Source organism: Ambystoma mexicanum, chromosome 12 (assembly GCF_040938575.1).
Source record: "Ambystoma mexicanum isolate Mex_15411 chromosome 12, UKY_AmexF1_1, whole genome shotgun sequence".
NCBI classification, from domain to species: Eukaryota; Metazoa; Chordata; class Amphibia; order Caudata; family Ambystomatidae; genus Ambystoma; species Ambystoma mexicanum.
The window spans coordinates 1,142,035,146-1,142,060,195 of NC_090936.1; the positions used below are offsets into that span (position 1 = coordinate 1,142,035,146).

General features: G+C 49.5%; 1 protein-coding gene across 3 annotated transcripts in view; it reads right to left on the minus strand.

Annotated features, from left to right (window-relative positions):
• Window positions 1–25,050, minus strand: part of RAP1B (RAP1B, member of RAS oncogene family) — a 421,780-nt gene that overhangs the window by 123,560 nt on the left and 273,170 nt on the right. For all 3 annotated transcript variants that reach the window (XM_069629722.1, XM_069629723.1, XM_069629724.1), the window contains one exon: window positions 24,977–25,045. In XM_069629722.1, coding sequence (XP_069485823.1) covers window positions 24,977–25,045 — 69 coding nt within the window. The remainder of the gene's footprint in view (window positions 1–24,976; window positions 25,046–25,050) is intronic.

A 25,050-nucleotide genomic window follows, 5' to 3' on the forward strand; every position in this document is an offset into this window, starting at 1 on the left:
TGGTCGACGCAATTTGGTCGAAAGACAAATGGTCGACGCAATTTGGTCGAAAGACAAATGGTCGAATTTTTATTTTTATATGTATTTTTCAGGTTTTCGTTTAGGAAAAAAGGGTTTAAGCAAAAAAAGGGGGTTGGGGACCCCCCCCCCCCCCAAAAAAAAGAAAAAAAAAAGTGAAAATACAAAAAAAAAATTCGACCATTTGTCTTTCGACCAAATTGCGTCGACCATTTGTCCTGTCGAACTTTTTTTTTTCGACCAAATGACCGGTAACAGCCTATGGAGTTTGTCAGACTCCAAAGTTAAAAGGAACACAGAAATTAAATCAAATTACAATTACATGAGATAAAAAGTCCTAAAGTCCAGCAAAAGAGCTGGGGGTCACTACGGTAGAAGGGAATTGGCACATTTCTGAGATTTCTCCCCAACAATCTGGATGTCCTCGCTCTCACTTAGAAATGGTTCACGGCTAGCTTCATCACAAGTTTTGACCCTCTCCTCCCAGAGGGCTACAAGATCCTCGCTCAGAGCCCAGAACCTACCGAACTGGTGGTAGAGTGGCCGTGATCTTTCCTGAGTGGGTCCCTGCTTCTGTCATTCCTATGCAGGCCTACTCCCTTAAATGCCTGGTCGGCAGGCTCCATCTACTGCCCTCTCCGACTGGCCACCATCTAAAGGCCACTTGGTCAGGCCGCTCTTCCTCTCCTCTGGGATGACCTCTCCTCTACCTCTCAGCTTCTCCTACTTGGAGACTTCAACATTCACCTGGATGCTGCCAAATCCTCCTCTGGGCTCTTCAACCTTTGTGACTTGACATTCTTCCCTCTGGTTCAACACACTGTTGGCACACCTATGCTCTTATCTTCTCAGACATCCCCCTCTGTAACCCTCTCACCAGACCACGTTCTGCTTTCCTCCCACCTAACAATGCGTGTCCCACTTGCAAAGCCTACCCCAGCACTGCCACCTTGCTTCTCAGTCATTCGGCCCATGAAGCAAGTGCCAGTGTATGCCTTTGCCTCTACTTTCTCAGATCTACGTGATCCAACCGTGGACGATTTGGCCGCGGCCGAAATGTTTGCATGTGAAATGTACTAACCACAAAAGGTTCATACATTTCCCATGCAAACTCACGTCCATAGCCCCTACATACCCACACCCCAACACACCCCACTTACCTGCCATTGCGTCGCACTGTGTCCCTGCAGCACCAGTTCGCTTTCACTTCCGTGATCGGGAACTGGCGCCACAGGGTCCTTTTATTTTTCTCTCCCTTTTTTAAAAAATTTTTTTTACAGAAGGCTGCAGGAGTTCCCCCCGCAACACCCCGCTCACTATACTGTATGGTATAGTGAATGGGGTGTTGCGGGGGACACCCCCTCAGACTACGCGGTCTCGAACCTTTGGTGGTAGCATTTTTGGTCTTTTTGTATGGTCAGACCTTTTGTTTTCGGTCTGATCGTACAATTCCACTGACTCTGCTCCTCCTGCAGGCTGACACACTGACAGACCTCTCTAACATGCGTCTCTCCAACTCCAACACTCTGGACATCCTTGCCAAGTCATGAGAATCCGTCTGAAGCCTAACTCCAAGTGCAACTCTTGGTATGACTTGGACCTCGCTGCCCTGAAATGCAAGTGCCGGGGGGCTGCACCCTGATCAATCGACTGAACCTGGGCATCACGGATTAGGCTCTGCTGTGGCTGACCCCCTTCCTCTTCAAACCGACCCTCCCAGGTCCAACTTGGGTCTTCCTCTCTCCCACCACCACCCTTCTCCACTTGTGGTGTCCCCCAGGTCTATAGCCTCTCAGCCTGGCTCTTCAATGTCCATCTGGCCCCTTTGGCCCACCTGATCTCCTTCTCCTCCAGCTTTGTGTTATGCGGATGACACACTGCTCTCCTTCAGGCTTCCCTCAGCCGCCTCTCCTGCCTGGCTCATTCCTGTCAACCCACGATTATGTTGGGTGCACCTCCAACGATCTCTGCCTTAATGAGAGTAAGAGAGATCCTGATTGCGATCCCTGCTCCCTCTTTCACTGTGGCCACCCTCCATGGGCCCTTTTGCTCATATCCGTTTGCATCTTACCTGTGTTGGGGGCTCCAAGCTCCTTTCTCCCACACTTCTTCCATGGGCCAGGTTCCGTGTCAGACGTTGGAACCTGGCAAGGTTCTGGAGTGGTGGTGGTTTGATTGTAGGAACTGAAGACAGTTGAGAAAGGGACCTGCTCGAGTTGGCTGCAGCCTTACCTCTACACCATTGTAAGTTTCAAATAAAGTGTTTACCTTCAAGCTCGATCTTGCCTGGATCCATTGCAGCCCTCTACCTTCCCTACCTGTGGGACAAAACCTTGGTGTCGTCTTAGACTCCACTCTCCTCACATCATGGACCTTGCCAAGAAGGCCCACTTCCAGCTTCACCTCAGAGGTATCCTATCTTGTCTCATTTTTTCCCCCAGAAGCTACCCATCTCCAGAGATCTGGTTCCCTCCAGGCTGCGCTACTCCAACATCCTCTTTCTCAATCTTCCTGTTCTACTCTGCACCCCCTGCAACTAATCCAGAACAGGACCGAGACATAGCCTTGTCCTGAAGCCCAGGGACAGTCTCTCCAGCCCAGAAATCTCACCACTGGCTCCCGGGAGCAGCAAGGATCAAGTTTAAGACCATCTCCATCGACTACAAGGCTTTCTGGGGCCAGAGGCCGCACTACATCCAACTCTCTCGGCAAACGTACCTTCCTTTCCAAGCTCTTCGCTCAGCTACCTCCAACTCTCTAAAGGTCAGATACTTCTCCAGACAGATTAGGGGGTATATCTCTCATCTGCAGGTGCCTCCCTATGAAACAGCCTCCCTGCCCCGCTCAGACTTGAGCCAGACCACCTGAAGCTCCAGAAGCAGCCGAAGACCCTCTTTATCCTCTGCATTCTCCCTCTTGCTTGCATGCTAATGTTCCTGTCCGATGCGCCTACTGGTTGCTTGGTAACCTTAGTCTCACTGGGTACCAGGCTCTTCTAAGACCAGTCCTTGCACTGCTGCATGGTCTACAGCACACTAAGTGGCAGTAATTTGTAATCTCTACAACCCCCTGCCAACTTGCACTTACCCAGAACCTTATTGTCCCTAAACGCACCCCCCCACTCCCTGCCCCCTGCACCACTTGTTGTCGCACTTGCAATCTGAATGTCACAAGGCCTAGTAAGATAGTTTGTCTCTTCTTCGCTCCCTCGTCTTGTGGTGCCTAGAAACTCTTGTGTACAGGCTTGTTATAAATGCAAAATCATATCAAGTAAGTATTTACAAGTGTTATATAAAAGGGGGATGCACCTCTTCAACATTTGTGGAAGTCCCTCCTGCAATATCAAAACAAAATACTAAAGTATAGCGCGGAATGGTCTCATGGTACAGAGGACAAGTTGGCAAAGCCATGGCCCAAAGACGGAAGCTTTTCCAGCAACAATTAGACACCCATTTACATGCAGCCTACAAGGGGAACAAATTAAGCAAGCGAATGGCCATATTAGAATTCTGGAAAATATTTCAAGACAAAGAAGGGGACATGATTCAGCGACAGTGGATGCCGAGTCAAGATCTAGGAGGAGAGCGCCCTTCAGCTCCCCGTCAAACTGCAGGCATAGAGGCAGCAACAGAAGGCAAGAGATTATACCACATAAAGGAGCTAAAAGCAGCAGGAGGGATACACCAATCCCACATTCGCCTCTCCAGTGTATAGTGGCTAAGCGGGGCACAGCAAGCAATTAAACAAGCACAGAATATTAGCATTGAATGGAATGCAGCGAGCTGCAAACGAAGCTGAAAGAGAATGACCTGAGGAGACCAGGGGTTAACGAGGGACAAGAATGAATAGTCCCGAATGAGTAGGTAGGTGGACAGATATCGTTCAAACTGGATGGGAAGCCAGTGAGACAGGGAGCCGGGGCAAGGAACTGCTGAGTAACAGACGCGGAGGGGGAAACGAGAGAATGGGTAGCGATAATTGAGTAAGTGCACAGAAGGAAAAGGGAAGACAGTGAAGAAAACTAAAGGGTACGATAAGAAAGAGCAAGCAGAAGCACGAGAAAGGGAGGAAAAGAGAAAACCAAGCTTGAGGAAATAGCAAGGAGGAAAGCGGAAGAGCGGGAAAGGGAAGTGCAAATAAAGGAGAAAAGGTGGTTAGAAGTAGAGCTGCTTATTAAAGAATGCTGACGCAGGGAAAATGAGGAGCGAAGAGTTGAGCGGGACAGAAGAGAGTAGAGAGGGGCGGGAGAGATTAGAGTGGATTTAGCACGTTTAAATGACGAGAGAAGGACTAGAAGGAAGGAGAGAAGATTAGCGCAGGAGGAACTGCATGGCTTCCCTACAGTCAGATAGAAATGAGGCTGGCTCCTCACCGTGGGGGGGAGGGCGTGGAAGTATGTATTGATCAAAGGAAAAACAATGGGAAGACCTGGTAGAGGAGGCTTAGTTTCCAGGACGAGAGGGAAGGGGACAGTGACCATATCATCGTGACCATGGGGTCAGATGATTCACAGGGGAGTGAGGACGACGAAGAGGGGAAACCCCTCTCGCTGCACCAGGGAAACAAGCCCCGATAGAGACAATATGGGGAGGAGAAGAGGACATGGACAACGTAGGGAGACTGCTGTGTCCTTAAGGCAGATCTTGCAGCGCGGACAAGGTTTCTCGATGCGCAAAGGCTCAGGGCCTTGCCAGGATGGAAGCAGACGGCGATGACAAGGGTGTTCACTGCCAGCAAGACATGGGGAAACAGAGCAGAGGGAAGAGACTGACAGTTCGACTAGAGGGGCGGGGGGGGGGGGGGGGGGCTGGACGACCTCATATCCCAAGGCAACCGATGGACAAGGACAGTTTAAGATGCAAGTGACCGTCGTTAACTGCTGGGGCTGGGAAATGTATTTATGAGCTTGACAGATTTGACAGCAGGGACATTAGCGTTGGGTGAAATGAAGAGTTCACTCTCAACCATTCCTGGGGAGGTAGCAGACGATGTATGAAAAAAGGGCAGGGTATCCTAGAGTAACTGCAGAGAACACGGCACACAATGGTGCACCATTCATAACTGCTGAGCAGCCTTGTGGCACGCTCCAAGGGTGCCATACCAAGACACCTGACATGAATGCAATTATGACATTCAAAATGTATGAAGACGAAGACCCACTTCAATATATTCAACAGATTCAATGACGTCTGGAGTCCAGGGAACCGTGCAACAAAACAGTGGGATTATTTTACCACATACGTCAAGCAGCTGCAAAAGCAGCTCAAGAAGCTAGTGGTGATGGAGGCTAAGCCTTGGTCAAAAGCTCAGTTAACCATAGTGCGCTATTGTAGACTAAAGCAAGAGAATGCAAGAAAGAAGCGTGAGGAGAGGAACCCAGAAGGGAAGTTAGTGCAGAAGAAATTATTCAAGTATACAATGAAAGGGGTGATGTTAACGAGTGGGGAAGGAGCGGTTATTCAGCATGTGCAGAATAGACCGCAACAAGTTGGGGGTGTAGGCTTCGCAGGCCGAGGGGATAGGAATCCATGGTCCCGGGGACGAGGAGCGGCACCTTGGGGAAGAGTGTTTGGACATCAGATGCAACAAGGACCAGAGGGGTTATAGAGGAGCCAGCAAAGACAGACATGGGGGTAACGTACAATTTTGTGTATGTGGACAAGTGGGACGCATCTCTCGAGTGTGCAGGAATAGAGGTGGGAGGCAATAGAACAGGGGAATGCAGCACCAACCCACGTATCAAAACAGAGAAAAACTTACTGTGCCCAAGATCTAATGTAAGCGCAGACATATGCTCCACGACGCACATACAGGACATGCATATACAGCCATATCAGCACACAACACCTGCCCCACAGACACATGTGCAGTCATTGCAATCAGCGCAGCAGAATGTCAGGACCCAGACACCAGCAGACTCCATGATGTTGACTCCCGTTCGAAATCTGGAGGGAGCATTGTAGGAGAAGATAAGACTTTCTCAAGGACACAGGGGTGACTAGGTCCTGCATCCAGTAAGTGAGATACCCAATGTCAGGCAATACCATGGATAAGCGGGGATTCTCTGGGTCTACGGATTTGGTTCCTTTTACTGACAAACTTCCACTTTCCATAGGAAATCATGATGTGACCATGCCATGGTTATATTCCCGTCAGACACCAATGAATAGAACAAGTAGAGACATGTGGGACTTAATCACGTTCAAGACCCTTTGTGTCATCCACAAGGCTTTCTGAGGCCTGGTACCACACTACCGCCAAATCTCTTCCTAAACATCTCCCTTCATCCACCTCCAACTCTGAGGGTCAGACGCTTTTCCAAGAAGAGAGCTGGGATCAGATCCCTCTCTTCGGCTGGGGCTCCCTTTTGAACAGCCTCGCTGCCTCTCTCAAACTTGAGCAGAACCACCTGGTTCCGAAAGCAACTTAAGACCTTCAATTTTTGCTTCCTCTCTCTTCCTCTCCCCTGCTGATGTCCCGACTGCTCCAAGCACTGGTCACCTGGATACCCTCTGAACTCTGGCCCAGGCTCCTGCTTGCCCAGTTGCCATCGCACTGCCTCTGGGCTCCCCCAGCACTTCTGGTCTGTATCTGCAACCCTACAGTCAATTCTATCTGCACTTCTAAGCCACTCACTGGCTGCACTTAGTTACCAGCACTTCTCCCCTTCCCACCTCAGCACTTCTCCCCTTCCCACCTCAGCACTTCTCCACTTCACTGCACATATGCAATCAGAATGACAAAAGGCCTAGCAAGGTAGTTTTGTCCTCCCTCCATTTCCCCCTTTTTGTCTTGTCGGGGCTGGTAACACTTGTGTACAGGGGCATTATAAATGCCCTATCATATACCACTCCATGAGGAGTCACAGGACTTTACTTACTTCCTATAGAGAAACGCAAAAGTGGAAACACAAGCGATTACCGCAAGGTACTCAGCCTCTTTCTTTAATAGGGATCACCAGAAGGATCTAGGTAACATACAGATGGAGCACAGTTATTCAATACGTTGACAACATTTTGATTGGTAGCAAGTCAGAGACAGTGCAGAAATGACTCAGTGTACACATTGACAGTATTGGCAGAGAAAAGGTACAAGGTGGATAAGGCAAAATTACAGTATTGCCAGAAGTACTATACATTGGAGAACTAATATCGCAGGAAGGGTGAAAGCGATCCGCAGAACGCAGATATCCAAAACAGTGTGAGAGAGATGAACAAGTTACTTTCTTACCTGGTAAGGTTCTTTCGATGGGATGTTCCGACGACGTATTCCACATCTATGACAGGTAATTGTTAGGGAGAATTCTCTGTTTAGGCTGAATTTCCCTACCTAGTGAGTCCCCCAGCAGCTTTGCTGGATTTCTGGGGTTTCTTTTTTTCTCCTGCCAAGAGTGAGACTCTTTTACCCTCACTCTTGGACATGTTGAAGTGTGTTTTCTTGGTTAAACCTTGTGTTGAATGGGCTATGGGGTCTTTTACTCCATAGGGCCTCATGTATTTTTGTGATGTGGGTTACACAGCACCCTCTGTGCCGTGACCCAGGGGTGTCCTAGGGACTCCCCAACATAGACTCCATACCCTGGGACTGACTACTGTCTCCCAGGGCATGTAAAGTCACCAAAGACTTTGCTAGTCTTGAATCCTGAACAGAACCAGTACAAACCATCATATTGTGGACGTACTGGCTGGGGCAATTCGATTGCCCCAGGGTCTGTTAGTCGAGGGGGCACGTCTCCGTCCCCCCTGATCGAGTTTTGGCTGGTGGCAGTGGAAACTACGTTTTATATTCGACCGCGAATATTTTCCTATGGGATTTCCCATTGTTTTAGGCTAACACATTTAATTATTTATTTACGGTAGCCTTAAACATACCGCCGGTTTTATATATTTATTTTTATAACTCCGGTTGGGACTTTTTGCCAAAACTTGATTCTAAAATGGCGTTGGTGTTCGCCTCTGTAACTCTGACCCAAAGTGGAGCCCTTTGTTCCACTTTTGGCGGGCTTCTCCACAGAAGCCCTCCAAAGTGGTGCCACTCTGTCTGGGGTACTTAGGAGGGGTGGAGGGGGATTTAGGCACCCTGGACTGAGTTACCTTGGTAACTCAAGTCGCACTCCGTCCTGATTGGCCCAAGTGGTGAGCCGGCCGGCTCACCACTTAGCATGTTTGAGTGACAGCTAGGCTGGGTGAATGGGGGTTTGCTGCATAAAAGCAGGGCTTTGGGGACTGGAACTTCAGAAGTCGCCACAGGACCAAGAATCCGACGAGGGAAGAGCTGAGCCGACCTGCTTCGACGACACCACCCGGTGGAGCCCTGCTGAACCGTCTCACCACTTTTCCCGACGACCGAGGAGAACTCTTAGCGGAGTGGCTCCTTCCCTTGACTGGTGGGGACAACCAGTTTTCGCCTTCTTTTCGCTTCTCGAGGTATCTCGTGGCCGCCTTGCCAGTGCCAGGCACCCCGGCAACCGGAACCCCACCACTTTTACCCCAACCACGAAAGTCGGTACAACCCTTTAACCGGAGGACTCCGCGGCTGGTTTCTTCCCGGGCAGTGCAACGACCCTCTTCTTCTGCTCTTCAGCGAGAACTTCTTCTCCCCTGACCGACGTCGAGCCCTGCTGCCACTGCCTGGAACAACTGCCACCGCTGGAGGATCCTTTCCGCTTAAGGTACCGTGTTCCGCCTGGCTTCCCTTGCTACCGACTGTACGGGGTAGATTTAGCCCCCGGCTTTCGAACCTGGGAGTGCCTGGAGCACCTTGGCTAAACTTTCTAAGCCACACTAAACTCTTTCTAACTCTGTGCAAGACTTTGAATCCCTAATAACAGTGTGATCTTGGGCACATTTTTGCTCCGGCTACTCTAAGAGTGGGCCCTGCCTAGTGACTTTTGCTCACCTGTGACTTTGTGCTTCTTGGAGCCTATTGCAAGTGTTCTGGATCTTAGAGTGGTGTGTTTAACCCATTTCTGTTTCTCTTTACCCCTTTCCCTAACCTACTAGAGTGTCATCTAACGTTAAGCGCTCACCTCTGTTTTAATTATGTGGTATTAACTTAGAGTTGTCTAGATAGGAGTAAGGGTTGAAACTGCTTTCATCATAACTGTGTTTGAAGTGTTTTTACTATATTTTGCTAGAGTGATTTCCACATGTGTATTTAATAAATCAATAACTATATACTTTTGAAACCAAGCTCTGGTCAGTGTTTGCTTGTGCTATTGTGTCCGGGTACATATTGTGTATACTTTGCATACTGCCTAACTCTTCTTGAGGGAAGTCTGACTGCTCAGCCACAGCTACCAGGTAAATCTGGGTGGTACAGACTGCTACCAAGTGGGTTTACAGCTATACCTGTAGTCTTAAATCTTTTGCAGTGTTCCCCAAGGGAACTGCACAGGTTTCTGCCTAACAGTAATCACCACAGCTGTGCTGCTTCGGAAAATTTTCAGCATCTGCGTACTGCGTCGATACACTGTCGTCGAGAGCCTTCGTCGAGCCAACGTCACCGGATGTTATAAGTAGGACGCACATCGCCCGTAGCCTCAGTTGTAATTCTTTCCCAGAACGTGTGGCACCGATCTTCTGCCAAAATGACTACAGAAAGCCTTGCGGAAACTAAAGCTGCAATTGCATAAGAAATTCTGTAGAGGGGCAGGTAGGGAGGGAGCGATGTGGAATACGTCGTCGGAACATCCCATCGAAAGAACATTACCAGGTAAGAAAGTAACTTGTTCTTCGAAGGGATTGTTCCTCTGACATATTCCACATCTATGACATACTCCCAAAGCAGTACCAACGTAAGGAGGTGGGTAAGAATTTAGAATTTTAGAATGCCCAATTAAATTGCAGAATAGAGGACCGCCTTGCCAAAGGCCAGATCTTGCCCATGGATAGAATCCAAGGAGTAGTGTTTGACGAAAGTATGGACAGAGGCCCACGTGGCTGCCTCACAAATGCCTTCCAGCGTATCCAATAAAGAGCCGATTGTCCACTCCGACCCGGGACATGCGCGAGATGTAGAAACCTAAAGCTCTCCTAGGATCCAACCTATGGAGCCGCTCCTCTTCCTTACCAGGATGTGGAGGATAGAACGGCGGAAAAACAACCTTCTGGCTTAAATGAAATTCCGACACAACTTTCGGAAGAAAAGGAGGACGAACTTTAAGGACAACCCTGTCCTTATGGAACACCGTGAAGGGTGGCTTAACAGAAAGTGCCTGCAACTCACTCTGTGAGTGGAAGTGACCGCAACTAAAAATACAGTTTGTCATGACCCTTGCCCCTGGCCCTCACTGGCAAGTCAGCCTTCCAGTTAGGGCCAGGTCAAAGGCCTCAAAACCTCATCCAAGACTCTAGGAGTCAGTCCTGGCACCTTTGGCGCCAGGCTCATAACCATCATGAAGACCAACATTAGGATGGGACTATTTACCTTTGGGGGAGGGGAGAGGGGGTTCAGCCAACATGGAGGCCCACCCATAGCTCAGTTACAAGGAACTGAGCTATCCTGTCTAGTCTTTTGGGTCTGGCGGGCCTAGGACTATTTTACCTAGACTAGTTTGTGTGCGGCAGGCCTGGGACTATTTTACCTGGACTACTTTACCTGAGACTATTTAAACCACACCCAAACAGCAGAACATGCTTTGCGTTATTCTGCTGTGGGCAGCATAACGCTCACTGTGTCCAGTTCTTTGATGCCAGCTTACCTGAAACCAAGGACCTGCAGAGAGAAAGAACACTACGAAACTTACCTGGAACAGTATCCTGTTTTCAATCCACAGCCGACTTCAGTTCCACTCATCGGAAGGTACGAACTCCATCATCCGGCACCGCATGCATCCTGGAAAGAGGAGAAAGAAAGCCATCATTAGTAAGGGTTTACTCCAGTTTCCTCCCGAATGAAGAAAGCCACACAATTCTTAGCTCGGTAGTCATCTCCTGGTCAGTATCATCGATGGAACATTACGGCGCTCGGCGAGGAACATCGTAACCTGCAAGGAGAGAACAAACAGGTTAGCAATATAAAAGGCGAAACAGTGCTGCGCATTACTCACCGGACAGCATTGCGCACATCGCGCTTTCGCCTACTGGCCCATGCTCATCTTCAAACTGCATGACAACACAAAAATACCTTTCCATACCTAAAAGGAAAGAAGCAAGATATTATTCGAACTAAGACGAACACAAGTGGCACAGCGAGTAGAGCACTCGCTTTGACATCTGTGCAGAGCCTGCTGACCAAGGTTCGAATCCCACCGTGGGTAATAATAAGCAGCGCTCAGATACCTGAGGGTTCGTAGCGCTATATAAATGCTAAATTATTATTATTATTATTATAAGAACTGCATATAAAGACTGTAATGCAGCAAACCTACGGAGTTGCAGCAGGCCTTGATTCCCACAGGGGGTCTTGCACCAGCGAAGTAACTTGGTTGCTGCTCGCCCCCCACATCTACGCGCCCCTGCCACGAGGAGCAGGACAGAGAATCAACCTTTTACAATATTAAGGTGAGGAGAGGGCCCAAGGGGGAGGAAGGAGTTGAGGCCAAGGGAGGTAGGAAAACAAAGACAATCTGGTATTGAAACCAGCTCTCCTATATGCAGACCCATCTTTAACCAGAGGCTTAACCAAGGGACCGGGAGAGGGTTCGAGAGTGCAAATCATCCAACCAGGGCTGGGTAGCATCCCCGTGGATACCAGGTGAGCGTAACAGTTTTCAAGGTCAACAGTCTCAAAGGGCAAGAATGTAAAGGCTCAAACGGAGCTCTGAGGAATTTTAGAACCAGGTTCAAATCCCAACCGGGCACCTGGAAAGGTGACGGTGGAAACACATTAGTGAGCCCTTTGAGAAACTGGGAAATCAAAAGGAATCTTAAAATAAGAACACTCAGACGAGCACTTAAATATGGACAGCGCCGCCAAGTAACCCTTAATGGTACCCACTTGCAGGCCCTTGTGGGCTAAAGAAAGCAAAAAAGACAGAACCACAGGAATGGCACATGAAAAAGGATCCACATTCTTAACCCTGCACCAGTCGCAGAACTTTCTCCAACAGCAACAGTACAGGGACTTTGTTGCGGGCCTTCTGGCCAAAAACAACACCTCCATCACGTCTTCAGGAAGGTCCCAATCCTTATACCTCAACCTTTCAGAAGCCAAGCATGAAGGTTGAGGGACTTCACCTCTGGATGGAGAACCTGACCCCCCCCCTCCTGTGAGAGCAGATTGTCTCAGTAGGGAAGACGGCGTGGAGGGCAGATGGACATGTCGAGAAGGTCCAGATACCACGTTCTTCGGGCCCATGCTCGGAGCAATGAGGATCATCCGGGAACCGAACCTCCGTAGCACTTGCGGAATGACGGGGACTGGAGGAAATGCGTACAGCAGTGGGAAGGACCACTCCACTATGAATGCGTCCCCCAAGGCACCTCTTGGAAGAAATTCCCACGAGCAGAATTCGCACTTCCGGTTGGCACTGCTGGCAAAGAGATCCACTTGTGGTGTCCCCCAATGAGCAATGATCTCCAGGAGAATCTGAGCCAGCTCCACTCGTGAGAGACCGTGCTCTGCCTGCTCAGAGCGTCCGCCGCCACGTTTTTGTCTCCGTCCAGATGAACTGGCGAGATCAAAATTTCATGCTGGATGGCCCAGAACCAGAGCTGCATCGCCTCTGCACAGAGGGAGAGGCCCTGCCCCCACCCCTTTTTGTTGAGGTAGTGCATGGCCACTGTGTTGTCCGTCAGAATCAGGACATTCTTCCCCCGCACAGATGGCAGAAAAGCCTTCAGGGCTAGCCTGATGGCCCTCTGCTCCAACAGATTGATATGGAGTCTGGACTCCAACGGAGACCAACGACCGCTGACTTTCAACTCGTTGGCATGAGCTCCCCATCCCGTGAGGGACGCGTCCGTCACAATCGTTATCTCTGGCCAGGGTAGCCAAAATGGAGGCTCCTTCATCAGATTGTCTTTGCCGGCCCACCACAGAAGATCCTGAGCGACCGAGGGCGGCACCTGAACAGGATCCGACATTCTGCCGGAGGACTGCAACCACTTGAGAGCCCATTGCAGAGATCTCATCCGCAACCTGGCCTCCGGCACCAGAAGAATGCAGGATGCCATGAGGCTGAGCAACCTCAAGAACTTGAACGCCGGGAGACTCTGGGCATGTTGAAACTTGTGCACCATCTGCAGAATGTGATGAGCCCTCACCTGGGGAGGCAAACACTGCCCCAGGGATGTGTCAAGCACTGCTCCGATGTACTGGAGCCTCTGGGTAGGTGTCAAATGAGACTTCAAGTTGAGGGAGAAGCCCAGCTTGTGAAGGTAGTGGCAGGTGACTGACAGATGATCCAGGACCTGCTCGGGAGAGCGCACCCTGATCAACCAATCGTCCAGGTAGGTAGACATGAATCCCCCTTTCCTGAGATACGCTGCCACCACCATGAGCTTGTTGAAGACCCTCGGGGCGGAGGTTAATCCGAACGGCAGGACCCGAAACTGAAAATGCGAGTCGCCAACCGCAAACCTCAGGTACTTCTTGTGCTTTGGATGAATCGGAACATGGAAGTAAGTGTCCTTGAGGTCGAGCGACACAAACCAGTCCTGAAGTTGAAGGGCCTGGAGGAGTTGAGAAAGAGTAACCATCTTGAACTTGTCCTCCCTGAGGAGCTTTTTCAAACCACGCAAGTCCATGATGGGTCTCAATCCCCTGTCTTTTTTCGGAATCAAATGGGGGAATACCAACCCTTGTTCCTCTCCGCTACAGGCACCAGTTCTATGGCACCTTTCTGCAGCAGGGATTTGATTTCCTGCACCAGGAGAGGATCCGGACTCTTCGACGAGAGATTCCCTGGTGGATTGTCGTGAGGCCTCTGCTGGAAAGGAAGACAGTAGCCAGGGGCTATGATCTCCAGAACCCACACATCTGAAGTAATGGCACGCCATTCTACAAGATGCTGCGCCAGCCTTCCCCCAACCGGCGAACCATGGGACATGGCCTCATGACTGAGCTGAAGCGGCTGCGGCAGTGCCTTAGGGCAAAGAAGCAACTGCCCGAGCAGCCTTGGCACCTCGAGTACCTTGTTTTTCACCTCTGGCACTCCTACGGTGGCCCCTTTGACTTGCAGCTCCCCTCGATCTACCAAAGGAAGAGTAGTATCGAAAAGAGCCTCCCCTCCATTGCTGTGTCCTAGGACGAAAAGGCGGAGGTTGGCGAACTGCAGCGCTCAATGACTTCGCTGCGGCTTTGGAGGTCTGCAAACTCTGAAGGCTCTTGTCAGCCTTACTATGATATGATATATGGTATTTGTAACGCGCCTATACACAGGTGTTTCAAGGCGCGACGAGGCAGGGAGGGGAGGAACAAGGGGAGACAGACAACGATCCTACTAGGCCAGGTGTCATTCAGATCGCGCAAGTGCAGGGGTGGGGAGGGGGAAAAGTGCAAGGGGAAGGGGAGGGGGGGGAAGTGCAGTACAAGGTAAGTGGCGTAAAGTAATAAATAAATAGGGCCAGCTGGTGGCAAGTGCAAGGTAAGTGCAGAACAAGTGCTGGGGAAGGGGGGGCTGTAGGGATACAGACAGTCCCGCAGTGCAGAAGGGTTCCAGGGCATCAGTGCAAGTGGAGAGTGGCTGGGCCCAGGGCCGAGGCCGTTTAGAGAGGTCCAGTTGCAGGATCAGTGCAGTTTCAGTGAAGAATATTAGCTGTTCAGCAGGGGAGAGGGAGAGAGAAAGCAGAAGCAAAAAGATGTTCACCATCAAAGGGCATGTTGAGAAGCCGGGCTTGTAAGTCAGGAGCAAACCGCGACTTCTGCAACCACGCCAATCTGCGCATTACGATGCTCGCCACCCTGGACCGACTGAACGGATTCACACATGGCATCCTTGCCATCCTGAACGAGAGCAAGAAAAGCATCCCGTTCCTCCCCTTCGGGAATATGTTCAGCCACCAAAGACACACAATTCCACAGAGTAAGTGAAACGTGCTAAGGCACACACAGAGTTGGCTGCCTGTAAAGCCATACCCTCTGAAGAAAACACTTTCGTCAAGCCATCAAAACGCTTGGCGTCCCTATCAGGAGGGATGGTATGGTATGGCGCCTCATTTGCTGGGGCCGTAGCCGCCTACACCACCAAACTCTCCGGAGTGGGGTGCATAGTCAAGTAGCAGGGGTCGCTACTGGCTGGACGGTATTTTTTTTTTCGGCAAAGACTTGCTCACTGCCGGGACACACTCTGGAGCAGACCAATCCGCCACCCTTCTCTGTAAAGCCATATGAAATGGCAGCACCGGGTCAGTGGGTGGACCTTGGTCAAGGATATCCGTCAGGTCATCCTGCAGAAAATCCACTGGTGGCGCAGACCACCCCGAGTACTCCATCACCCTCGACATGAGTCACCTGTAAGAAGATTCAGCATGCGTACCAGGCTCAGGCCTGCCAAACTCAACCTCCGGAGAGCCATCAAGACCATTGGCGTCGTGCAAAGACTGACGCAGGTCTTCCAACTTGCTATGACCCGACAACAGGTCATCAGGAACCTCATCCGGAATCAAACCTTTCACAGACCCTTCCTCCACCTCAGAAATATAATCCAGAGGCTGGAACAAATCCCTGGAAGAGGGCACAGAAAAAGGCTCAAATACAGGCCTTACCGGGTTCTTCAGGGCCTTCCTCAGAGTTTCCACCAACACACGGGGTATCTCCGGTAAAACCTCCACAAAAGGCGTCGAGGGCTTCGACACAGGCCTCGAGGGTGGAGCCCTGAGCGTGTCCTTAGAGGCCCTCGGCGCCGATGACTTCCTCGGAGGCTCGAGAGAGTCCCTCAACGGACATGGCACCGACGTGTTCTTAGAAGACCTCAGAGGATCCACCGGTCTCGAGGGCGTCTAGGACCTGGAGCGTGCATGGCTAGCGTGATCCACCATGTCCGATCGGGACCTCAAAGGCTCCCGATGATCGAGCCGACCGCCCGAGCCCGAAGGCATGCGAGCGGTGGCCCTAGCACGTTCCCTTCCGGCTTCTTTCGAAGGCGCGGACAGAACGGAGCCCTGCGATTGGAAAATTGCCATCATCTCCGTATGAAATGCATCCCATTCCGCAGGAGAAGAATGCTTGTTGGGACAAGCAACCCACCGACGGGCGGCGTCCTCGAATGAGGAAGGCGACCGGTGACGGCGCTTCCGCAAGTGCCTCAAAGAGGCAGAGGAATGGCGGGACCCACTATGGGATCGAGACCCTCCTGGACTTACGCCGACGACGCAGAGAGTCGCCTCTCAAATCGTCAGTCGAAAGCCCAGCGGATTTTGACTCGGGGCTTGGATACCCTACCGACAAAGCTTCTTCCGCTCCCGCAAGGCCTTCGATGTTAACTACTGGCAATCGTCACAATCATCTGTGGTGTGGTCCTCACCGAGGTACCAAAGGCAGGCGTCGTGCGGGTCCGTCAGCGACATCTTGGAACCGCACTCCCGACACTTCTTGAAACCCGGCCGCGGGGTAGATGAAGACAGACATGATATCTTTACAAACAAACAAGTTCGAAGAACCGAGGCGCGCCGAGATCTCTGAAGCGAACACATTCACGGAAAAAACGGAACTGAGGCTACGGGTGTCGTGTGTCCTACTTATAACATCCGGTGACGTTGGCTCGATGGAGGCACTCGACAGCGTATCGACGCAAAAAATGTTCTGAAGTAGCACAGCTGTGGCGATTACCTATCAGATGTGGAATACGTCAGAGGAACCAATCCCTTCGAAACAGCAGTCCTTGGGGCTCTGCAATTATGGCAGATTGTATGTGTTGACTACAGTACATATATAAGACCCTTGTTAATTGGACTTAGTGAGGCAGAGAGGGGACGGCGGCGAGTTGGTATGGACATTTGAAATGACTGATGCATTCAAGGAGCTGAAAACGGCAATATACACAGCTCCAGCGCTAGGGAACCCAGACTACCATGACAATTTTTTTATTTGTTCTCTCACGCCAATAAAGTAGTGATACGCGCGGTATTCACACAGAGGAATACTCTAGTACACAAGACAATGGCATATTATAGTGGACGTTTAGACCCAGTAATGAGGGGAATTTACTCTTGTGAACAAGCGCTGGCTGCTGCCACATTCGTGAGTCAGCGAGTGTTACAATGGGGTGCAGCACCATGCTTTACGTGGAGTATGCTCTCTTTGCAATTCCCAACGACCCACAAATCCAGCGATAAAGGTGGTAAGGTGTATTACTGTAAACCCGGAGATGTTCTTAGCAGAACCAGTAGAGGAGGGAGCCTATGCACAGGACTGCACTACGCACATGGAAAAGTATGAGGACCTTCCCATGGTGGGAGAGAAGTCATTTGAGGCGTGGGGGTGGAGAGGAAGACAAGTGCGTTACATCGACGGGTCTTCAACAATAGACCAGACAACAGGAGAGAGACATACAGGAACAGTAGTGAGGATGGGCACTGTTAGGCAGAATCACATGCAGTACCCCTGGGGAACACTACATGTAATTAAGACTACAAGTTTCAGTACAATTTCACCTTTGGTACAAGCAGTACTACACATCAAGCGAACGGGGCCTGTGAGCACCTCAACAGCCTGCTCAAAGAAAAGATAAAGGCAATGTTAAAAAAGGGGCAACTTCATTGCTTACCCTTAGCCCTGTTGGCACTGCATAATCAGCCCCGGTCCGACCATTTAAACGCACCTTTTTTTGTCTTTCAGATGCGGGATGCAGCGCCGAAGGCCTCCGGAGCGTGCGAAGAGCTGGTAAGCTTTTGTCTTTCAGATGCCGGAATGCAGTGTGAAGACCTCCGGAGCATGCAAAGAGTAGGTAAGCCTTTGTCTTTCAGATGCCGGAATACAGCGCGAGGCGTTGGTGACAGCCGATGGACCAGGTAAGAGATGCGCTGCCACTGAAGACCGTAGTGCTAACCTGTTCTTTCTTTGTCTTTACAGGTGCTGCTGAAGACTGGATTCCAGGATGGTAAGCCTTTGTTCCCTTAGGCCCAGGATCAGAAGCAGAAGCAGAAGACACGAGCGTTCTGCTGCAGAGAATGCAGAATAACGCAAAGCAAGATTCATCCATCGGGTGTGGTTTAAATAGCCTCCCGTAGTGCTTAGGTGTCTCCTTCCACAGCCACGCCTAGGTAAGAAAAGAGTTCCTGCTTTCCAGAAGAGTTCCAGTGTTCTGAACCTAGGGAGTGGCTCCTGCCCCACCCAACAGGAAAAGTAGTCCCAAACAGAAGAGGATCAGGGGTTCAACTGGCAGGTAAGTAAGCAGCATGGTCTGCTGCAGGTAAGTCCACCCAAGCATTATGAGCCCGGCGCTTCCAGCGCTGGGACTGGGCATCTTTATGAGCCTGGTGCCACTGGCGCCAGGACAGGGTCCAAAAGGTCCCAATTGGGACTGGCTGGCACTCGGAACCGGGGTTATGGGTCTGCTTCCAAGGGAGTCGGGCAAGTCCTGATCTTTTGGAAGCAGAGATCATGACAGATCTGACGAGCGGCGGGCACGGTGAGATGGTTGCAGGTGTCACAGCAGGGGTTACTGGCTTACCTGGAGTCTTGGCGGTGGGAGTGTTGTTGTGGGTGGGGTGATAGTGTGTCAGGAGTGCCACTGCGAATGCTGCTGGATTACCTGGGGTACTTGTCGGGTGGGACATGTTATGCATGGGACGATTGTGAGTCAGGTGAGCCGCTGTGAAAGCTGCCTGTCCCCGTGTTGTAATTGGTGCCTGGGTGTTGTAGTGGTGTAGTCTCGGAGTACCATGGATCAGGAAAGTATTGGGAAGAGCCAGGATTTAAGGGCCTTCCTGAATTTCAGGTGGTTTTCAATGTTGCAAATGTGTAATGGTAAGGAGTTCCAGATGATTGGTGCTTGGACGGAGAAGGAGGATCCGCCAAGCCTTGCAGAGCTGTGGCGTTGGATCACTAGGTGAAATGCTGTGTGAGATCTGAGGGCGTGTTGGTAGGGAACAATTTTGTCTGAGGCATTCCGGGCCGGTGTTGTGGACTGCACGCTGGGTAATACACATGGCTTTAAAGGTGGTGCGTCAAGCAATTGGGAGACAGTGGAGGAAGTGGTATAAGCACCTGGCTAAAGTAGGGAAACAAACCACAGAGAACCGTTAGCTCAGCTCTGCTCTCATTCCCGATGAGTTAATCCAGAACGTTCAGGGCAACTGAAATCCCAAATCCCAGAGCACAATGCCTCTTGCATTTATCACTATGCACTGCAAGAGGACGATTTCAAGGAAGACTAGCTACATTAAGATGATGTCCAGAAAGACTATCCCAATTGAAGATAGTTATTCAAGACTAAAGAAAGGCTGGATGATTATTGGCATACAGACAAGATCAAAGACAACGTCACTGAGGGTCCGCAGAAGGGGGGGAAACTAGGGTGGTAACACAAAAGGTGTGTCCCCCAAGACAGGACCAAGGGAGATAGGAGGAATGTGAGGATGCTGGGAATGACCACAGATGCTAGTGTATGGGAAGGTATAGACAGCAGATGGGTGGAAAGACTAGAGTGGTGGGGAGCAAAGCACATGCGATCGAAACCGCTCCAGTGGAATTGGTGCACAAAGAAAATGTGCCTCAAGGAATGGGACGCAAGTGTGAAGCTGCTCACATGGGTGGAGAACGAAGCTGGGCCCATGCCCATCATACCACTTGAAGAAGCATTTTTATGCTCCCAGAATGATGTCCCGGTAAAGGTTGGAGAGAATGAGTGGTGCAAGCAGGCATCGGCGGTACCAGGTATTAAGGTCAGAACCGCACTACTCATGGACCACACATTGGGCCTGTGGGTCAAAGGCGTATGTAAAACCACCACCCAACTGGGGAGGACGATGCTCACTGGTGCATTTGAACACGCCAGCACTGGTAGTGCTCCAGAAAGACATACAAGTAGATGGATTCCTCAAGATGGATACTTGCCAAAGAAAGAAGGAGATCTATAGGGCTAACCAGAGTGAAAAGGGCAAATTACACATCTTAAAAAACGGAACAGGCCCAGGACACAATACCACCAGAGCACGGGCTGTTCAGCTGTACGGAGATGTTCTTCGCAGCCATTGTTCCTGCAGTACAAATGCTAAATGGCTCCATATCACGCGGTGGGACCTAAGGCAGACGTAAAATTCAACCGTCAAGGGGTTCAATGCCATCAAGTAAGAGCTGAGGGCAGTAAGGTAAGGGCTGAGGGCTCTCTAAGAAAGATATGTTCTTGACCCTCTCACAGCCATGGAGGGCGATGTGTGCGCCAAGATCAGATCTTCTTGCTGAACATTCATTACCATCCATGATGAAGACAACAGAACCCCATACAGGGGCCATTACAAGGTTATCAGAACTGCATGCTAAAATGGAGGCAGAAATAAACACTGCGGGAAAAGATGAAGGCTGGCTGTCAGTTTCATGAATACCAATGTGGATGGCCAACAGACTGAAGGCAGCCCTGATATTAGTATTTGCCTTCAGTGTCATCAGAATAGCGATCACACAATGCAGGAAGGCAACTGAGAAGACAATAGGAAAGTACTGGTAGACCTAGAAGCTGAAGAGGATAGGGGGACAGATATGGACTACGCTAAAATCCCAGCTGATGAACACTGTTCCAGTTGGGAACAGAGGACACTAAGTGTACCCCTTCAACACCTGTGCTTACTGGGGAAAAGGGCTTGGTGCCACCCTGGAGAGGACTGCAGCTACGCGACATGGAGATGGACGACCATGTGAAATACAACAGACATCTAGGAGGGAGAACAAAGCTTTGGCTCCCAAAGCTGTACGCGAACCGAGAGAGTCGTGTGGTCGACATGGATAAAACCATGTGACACACGGTCCGACAATGAGTGCTGGAGAATCTGTTTTTCGAGTGTGAACCCCGTCATCGGTTAGATAATAAAGATAGTAAACTTTGCCCCATGGCCGAGTCTTCCGTTCTTGTGGTGGGGAGTCTGAAGGGCCGGAGAGTCTCTGTTGGTAATTGGGATGAACGCTGTGCAGCCCCAACCACATTCCTTGACACCGCTATCTGCTTTAGATCAGCTTTCCATCTTTCATCGCTTTTCATAGACAGGGGACAGTGTATATTTATACATGTGGACCACTTCGGTGGTGATAGTGCGCGGTACAAGTGTCCTTTAACATTAACATGTGGTAAGCAACTTTAATACCGTGTTGCTAGCAGTGCAGCTTTCTTTTTTTCTTTTGTTAATGTGTGCAAGACTCAGCCTTGGAACAGTATTGTTAACAGTTGCTTTACTCTTTCTTTCTGGTTTTGCTCATCTGGAATACTGTCCCGTTGTGAACTCTCCAATAAGAACATATTCCTCAAAAAGAAAGAAAAGGAGACATGGAGACCAAGTGTGTCCCATTAATAAGGAATGAGGGGTACCATTTGAGGACGGTGCTGGAGTTTCTTCCTGTGGGGTAGGATATTGAGGGAAAAAGGATGGTTGATGGGGGTCGAGGCGTACGAGTAGTGCTTCGTGCCCTTTTTCTGCAATGTTGTCGAGGTCACAAGAGGATGTAAAGCGTAGCTATCTCAGTGCTGAATACAGGTCAAAAGTTAGATTGGGAGGGGTCAAGGAGAGTGTTGAAGTTGGGTAGCAACTAAGCATTCCATGAATCTTGGGAGGTATGGTAGGATAGGGATGGGCTGGTAGTTTACTGGAAGTATGGGATTGAGAGATGGGTGAGATTTGCCCAGTTGTGTGTGCTGAGGTGATAGCATCATGTGAAAGGCAGGAGTTGATATTGAGCCTGCGGGAAGCGAGGGGGGCGATGCAGTTTGAGGTGGGTAGGCATCATCCAGGAAGTGTGCACCTTCTATTTTGGTATTAAGAGTGAGGCAGGTGTGTGGCGATGGGGTGGAAGGTGTCTCGGGTTCTGGAATGTTTAGGAGACGAGGATGGGAGTGGGGGCGAGTTTGCCTGATGTTGTGCATTTTGGATTTGAAGTAGCTCAAGTAGCCCATGAGGGAGTTATGGAAGGTCGGTATGATGTTTGGAGAGGTATTTGACAAGGTGGAATAGCTTCTGTGTAGAATTGGTGGCGGATTGGAGTTCTTGGAAGTAATGGGGTGCTTTGGCATTGTTTAGGTCTGTTTTGTATTTGTCCCTGCAGCGTTTGAGTGTTATTCGCACAGCATGGGTTCCTTTGCCAGGTTCTTTGTAGGCACTGGCTTCCTGCTCAATTGAGAGGAAGAAGCTGTTCAACCGTGGGTTACGGTGGTGGCGGAGAGTGCCTGTGCGATGGTATAATTGTTGAGGAGGGTAGAGGGTTGTGTCCTCCGCAGGGTTCATGTGTAAATTTCGCCGCAACAATATGGTGATATTTTTGCATCGCAATATTTTTGCGGCGGAATTAACACATGGAACCGTATTGGGGTGAGGGTGGTATGAGTAGTGCTAAGGTTATGTCTAATGTGCTCATTTGTCTTGCTAGGGGGTTGGGAGCATGTGTGGCAGGTGCGAGGATCTTGTGTGCTAGAGCAAGCTTTAAGGGGATAGCAAAGTGATCTGACCGAGACACTGAGTTTACATAGATGATTTATGCCTGAAATCAAAAAAGGACCATGGTTTTGCCAGCTGCGTGTGTGGTGTTCGTATTGTGCGAGGTCATGGGGGTGAGTGGCATGAGGATACTCTTTAGAATGGGATTGCTGCATGAATGAGAACTACCAGTGTTGAAGTCATTAAGGTAGATAATTTCAGGGTGAGGTTTTGAGGTCAGTCCACTCTGTGTGGCAGTTGGGATTGTGTGTCAAGGTGGTAAATGAGGTGGGGTGTGATGGAGCGGATCAAGTGAGTGCTTTAAAGCATGTGCATGAGGTACATGTTGGGTTTCTAACTACGAGCGACTTTATATAGAATGGCAATGCCACCACCTTGTTTGTGTGGGTGGTCTCTGGTGGATGAGCGTGCGGGGGATAATGGGTGTGGTGAGGTATGCGCTTTGTTTAGGCAAGGAAGAGTATATCTAGGGAGTGTGCGCACGGATGAATTCATTTAATATATGTGAGGCGGTGCTGTGCCACAATTGAGAACATTGCTATTAGTAATTTTAGTGAAGTGCTACAGTGGCATTTGATTTTAATGTTGGCGAGCTTGGTAGGAGGCATGTTTTTTGGCAACCATTAGCTAACGGGGAGCAAAGAATAAAATAGGAGATAATTACAAGAACCTTAGCTCCAACCATTTGCTCTGGATGCCAGAGCGCGTGACACCTTAAGGAAATTGCTTAAATTCCCAAAGTAACCCGGAGGTACTTCAGCAGGAAAGAGCTATATACAGGAAACTGAATTAATTTCTACGAATCACTAGGCTGCTGACTAGAGTATGCATAGGAGGAGTGTTGAGATTGCTCAAGAGCACTTAAATAATGTGGGCAGTTGCCAATTATGTGTGCGCTCATACAGTTTTCACCCAAATGTTTCCACACGGATGGCTTATTTGAAAAGAAATTGTGGCAGATTCATTCCAAAAGGCAGTACCTTGAATTGATAGTACCCATCGCAAAAGTAAAAGGGACCTTGTGTGTAGCGTAGGTAAATTACTGTAGAAATCCTTGTTTATTCTGTTGCTTTCAGCACCAACCACTGATCTGGTGAAACAAATGTATGTTTAAGTTCTACAACAGCCTGCAGTACATGCTTATGTACGGAGAAGTCCTCCGATACACACCTTGCATCCGTTGATGCAATGGTACTGAGTTTACAAATAATTTTGCCAGTGGGGATGGGACATATTCCTTCATAACAGTTTTGGGTACATTTTTCTTTGCTTGTTGAGAAGTGCGAGAGATGCTTGCTTAACTGTATTTGGTAACATTCATCTCTCTCATTCCCAAGTCACAGCTGATCAACCTGGAGTGACTTCTTGCTAATCTTGCTTTTAGAAGTTATTGGCATGCAGTAAAGAAATTGATAGCAAAGAAAAGTGAGTCTGAATCCTGCATTAAAAGCCATGTGATAGAAGTAAGCTCAATGCTGTGGGTGAAAGCTAGACAGTCACACCAGCCTCATCAGTGAGAAACCTTTAGCAATATCTTGTAGAAGAGAGCCAGTCACTAGAACTTCAAAGTGGACTTTACGTCAATGTTTGAGGCAAGGTACTCGCTAGCTAGACTGTGGCAGCCCCTTGCTTTTCTGCAAGAGAAACCTGCAGTGCCTGCATACCATCAAAGTAGGACATTCAAGCCATGCAACTAGCCTCTCAGTGCAGACTAATGTAGAGAAGGACAGTGAGATTAATCTTTGAAGAGCATGTACAAGTGGTACTTTGAAAAACTACATATATTGAACTGAAAGATTACAAGCAGATTTTGGGAAGGGCTGTGTGGAGCGGTGTACCAGGACCCACATGTCTTGTAGAGGCCACAGGGACTGACCTCTGGTGGGATGTTAGATCTATTATGGACACCCATTTGCAATAGCAGACTCCTTATTTCTATTTGTGAACAGCTCCCCTCAAGAAACAAGCAAAGGACAACATTGTTAAAATGTCTATTGGCAACTAAATTCACTATTGTTTGCCCATGGGGCAAAGACGGTGAGACCTAGGTTGCAGCACCAGTGGAAGGGGTTTATCATGGAGAAATTAACTCATGATAAAATAGGACGTTTCATTACAACTTGGGCTTCATTGTTTCTCACTGAAGGCATAATCAAATCATGTTGCTTGCCTGATTGAGCTGCGCTGAACCGTAATTCAATAATCAACGATGTTGACAACTAAATTATAAATCCTTAAAACGTAAAAATTACTGGGGGGGGGAGCATGGGCAGTGCATGTTTGGTTTCAGTGTAATGCAGTATGTATTATTGGGCTGACTCAGGCCGACTCACCCCACCACCAGTGTGGAACCTAGCTGTCGTCTTAAAATCATAATTGAGCATGCTCAGTGGCGAGACTTTTGTAAACGTCATAGTCAACATATTACCACATACCTTTCTGTAGGAGTCTTCTATTGTTGGGTCATATTTTTCAACAAATATTCCTTGAACAAACTGTACAGTCTGAA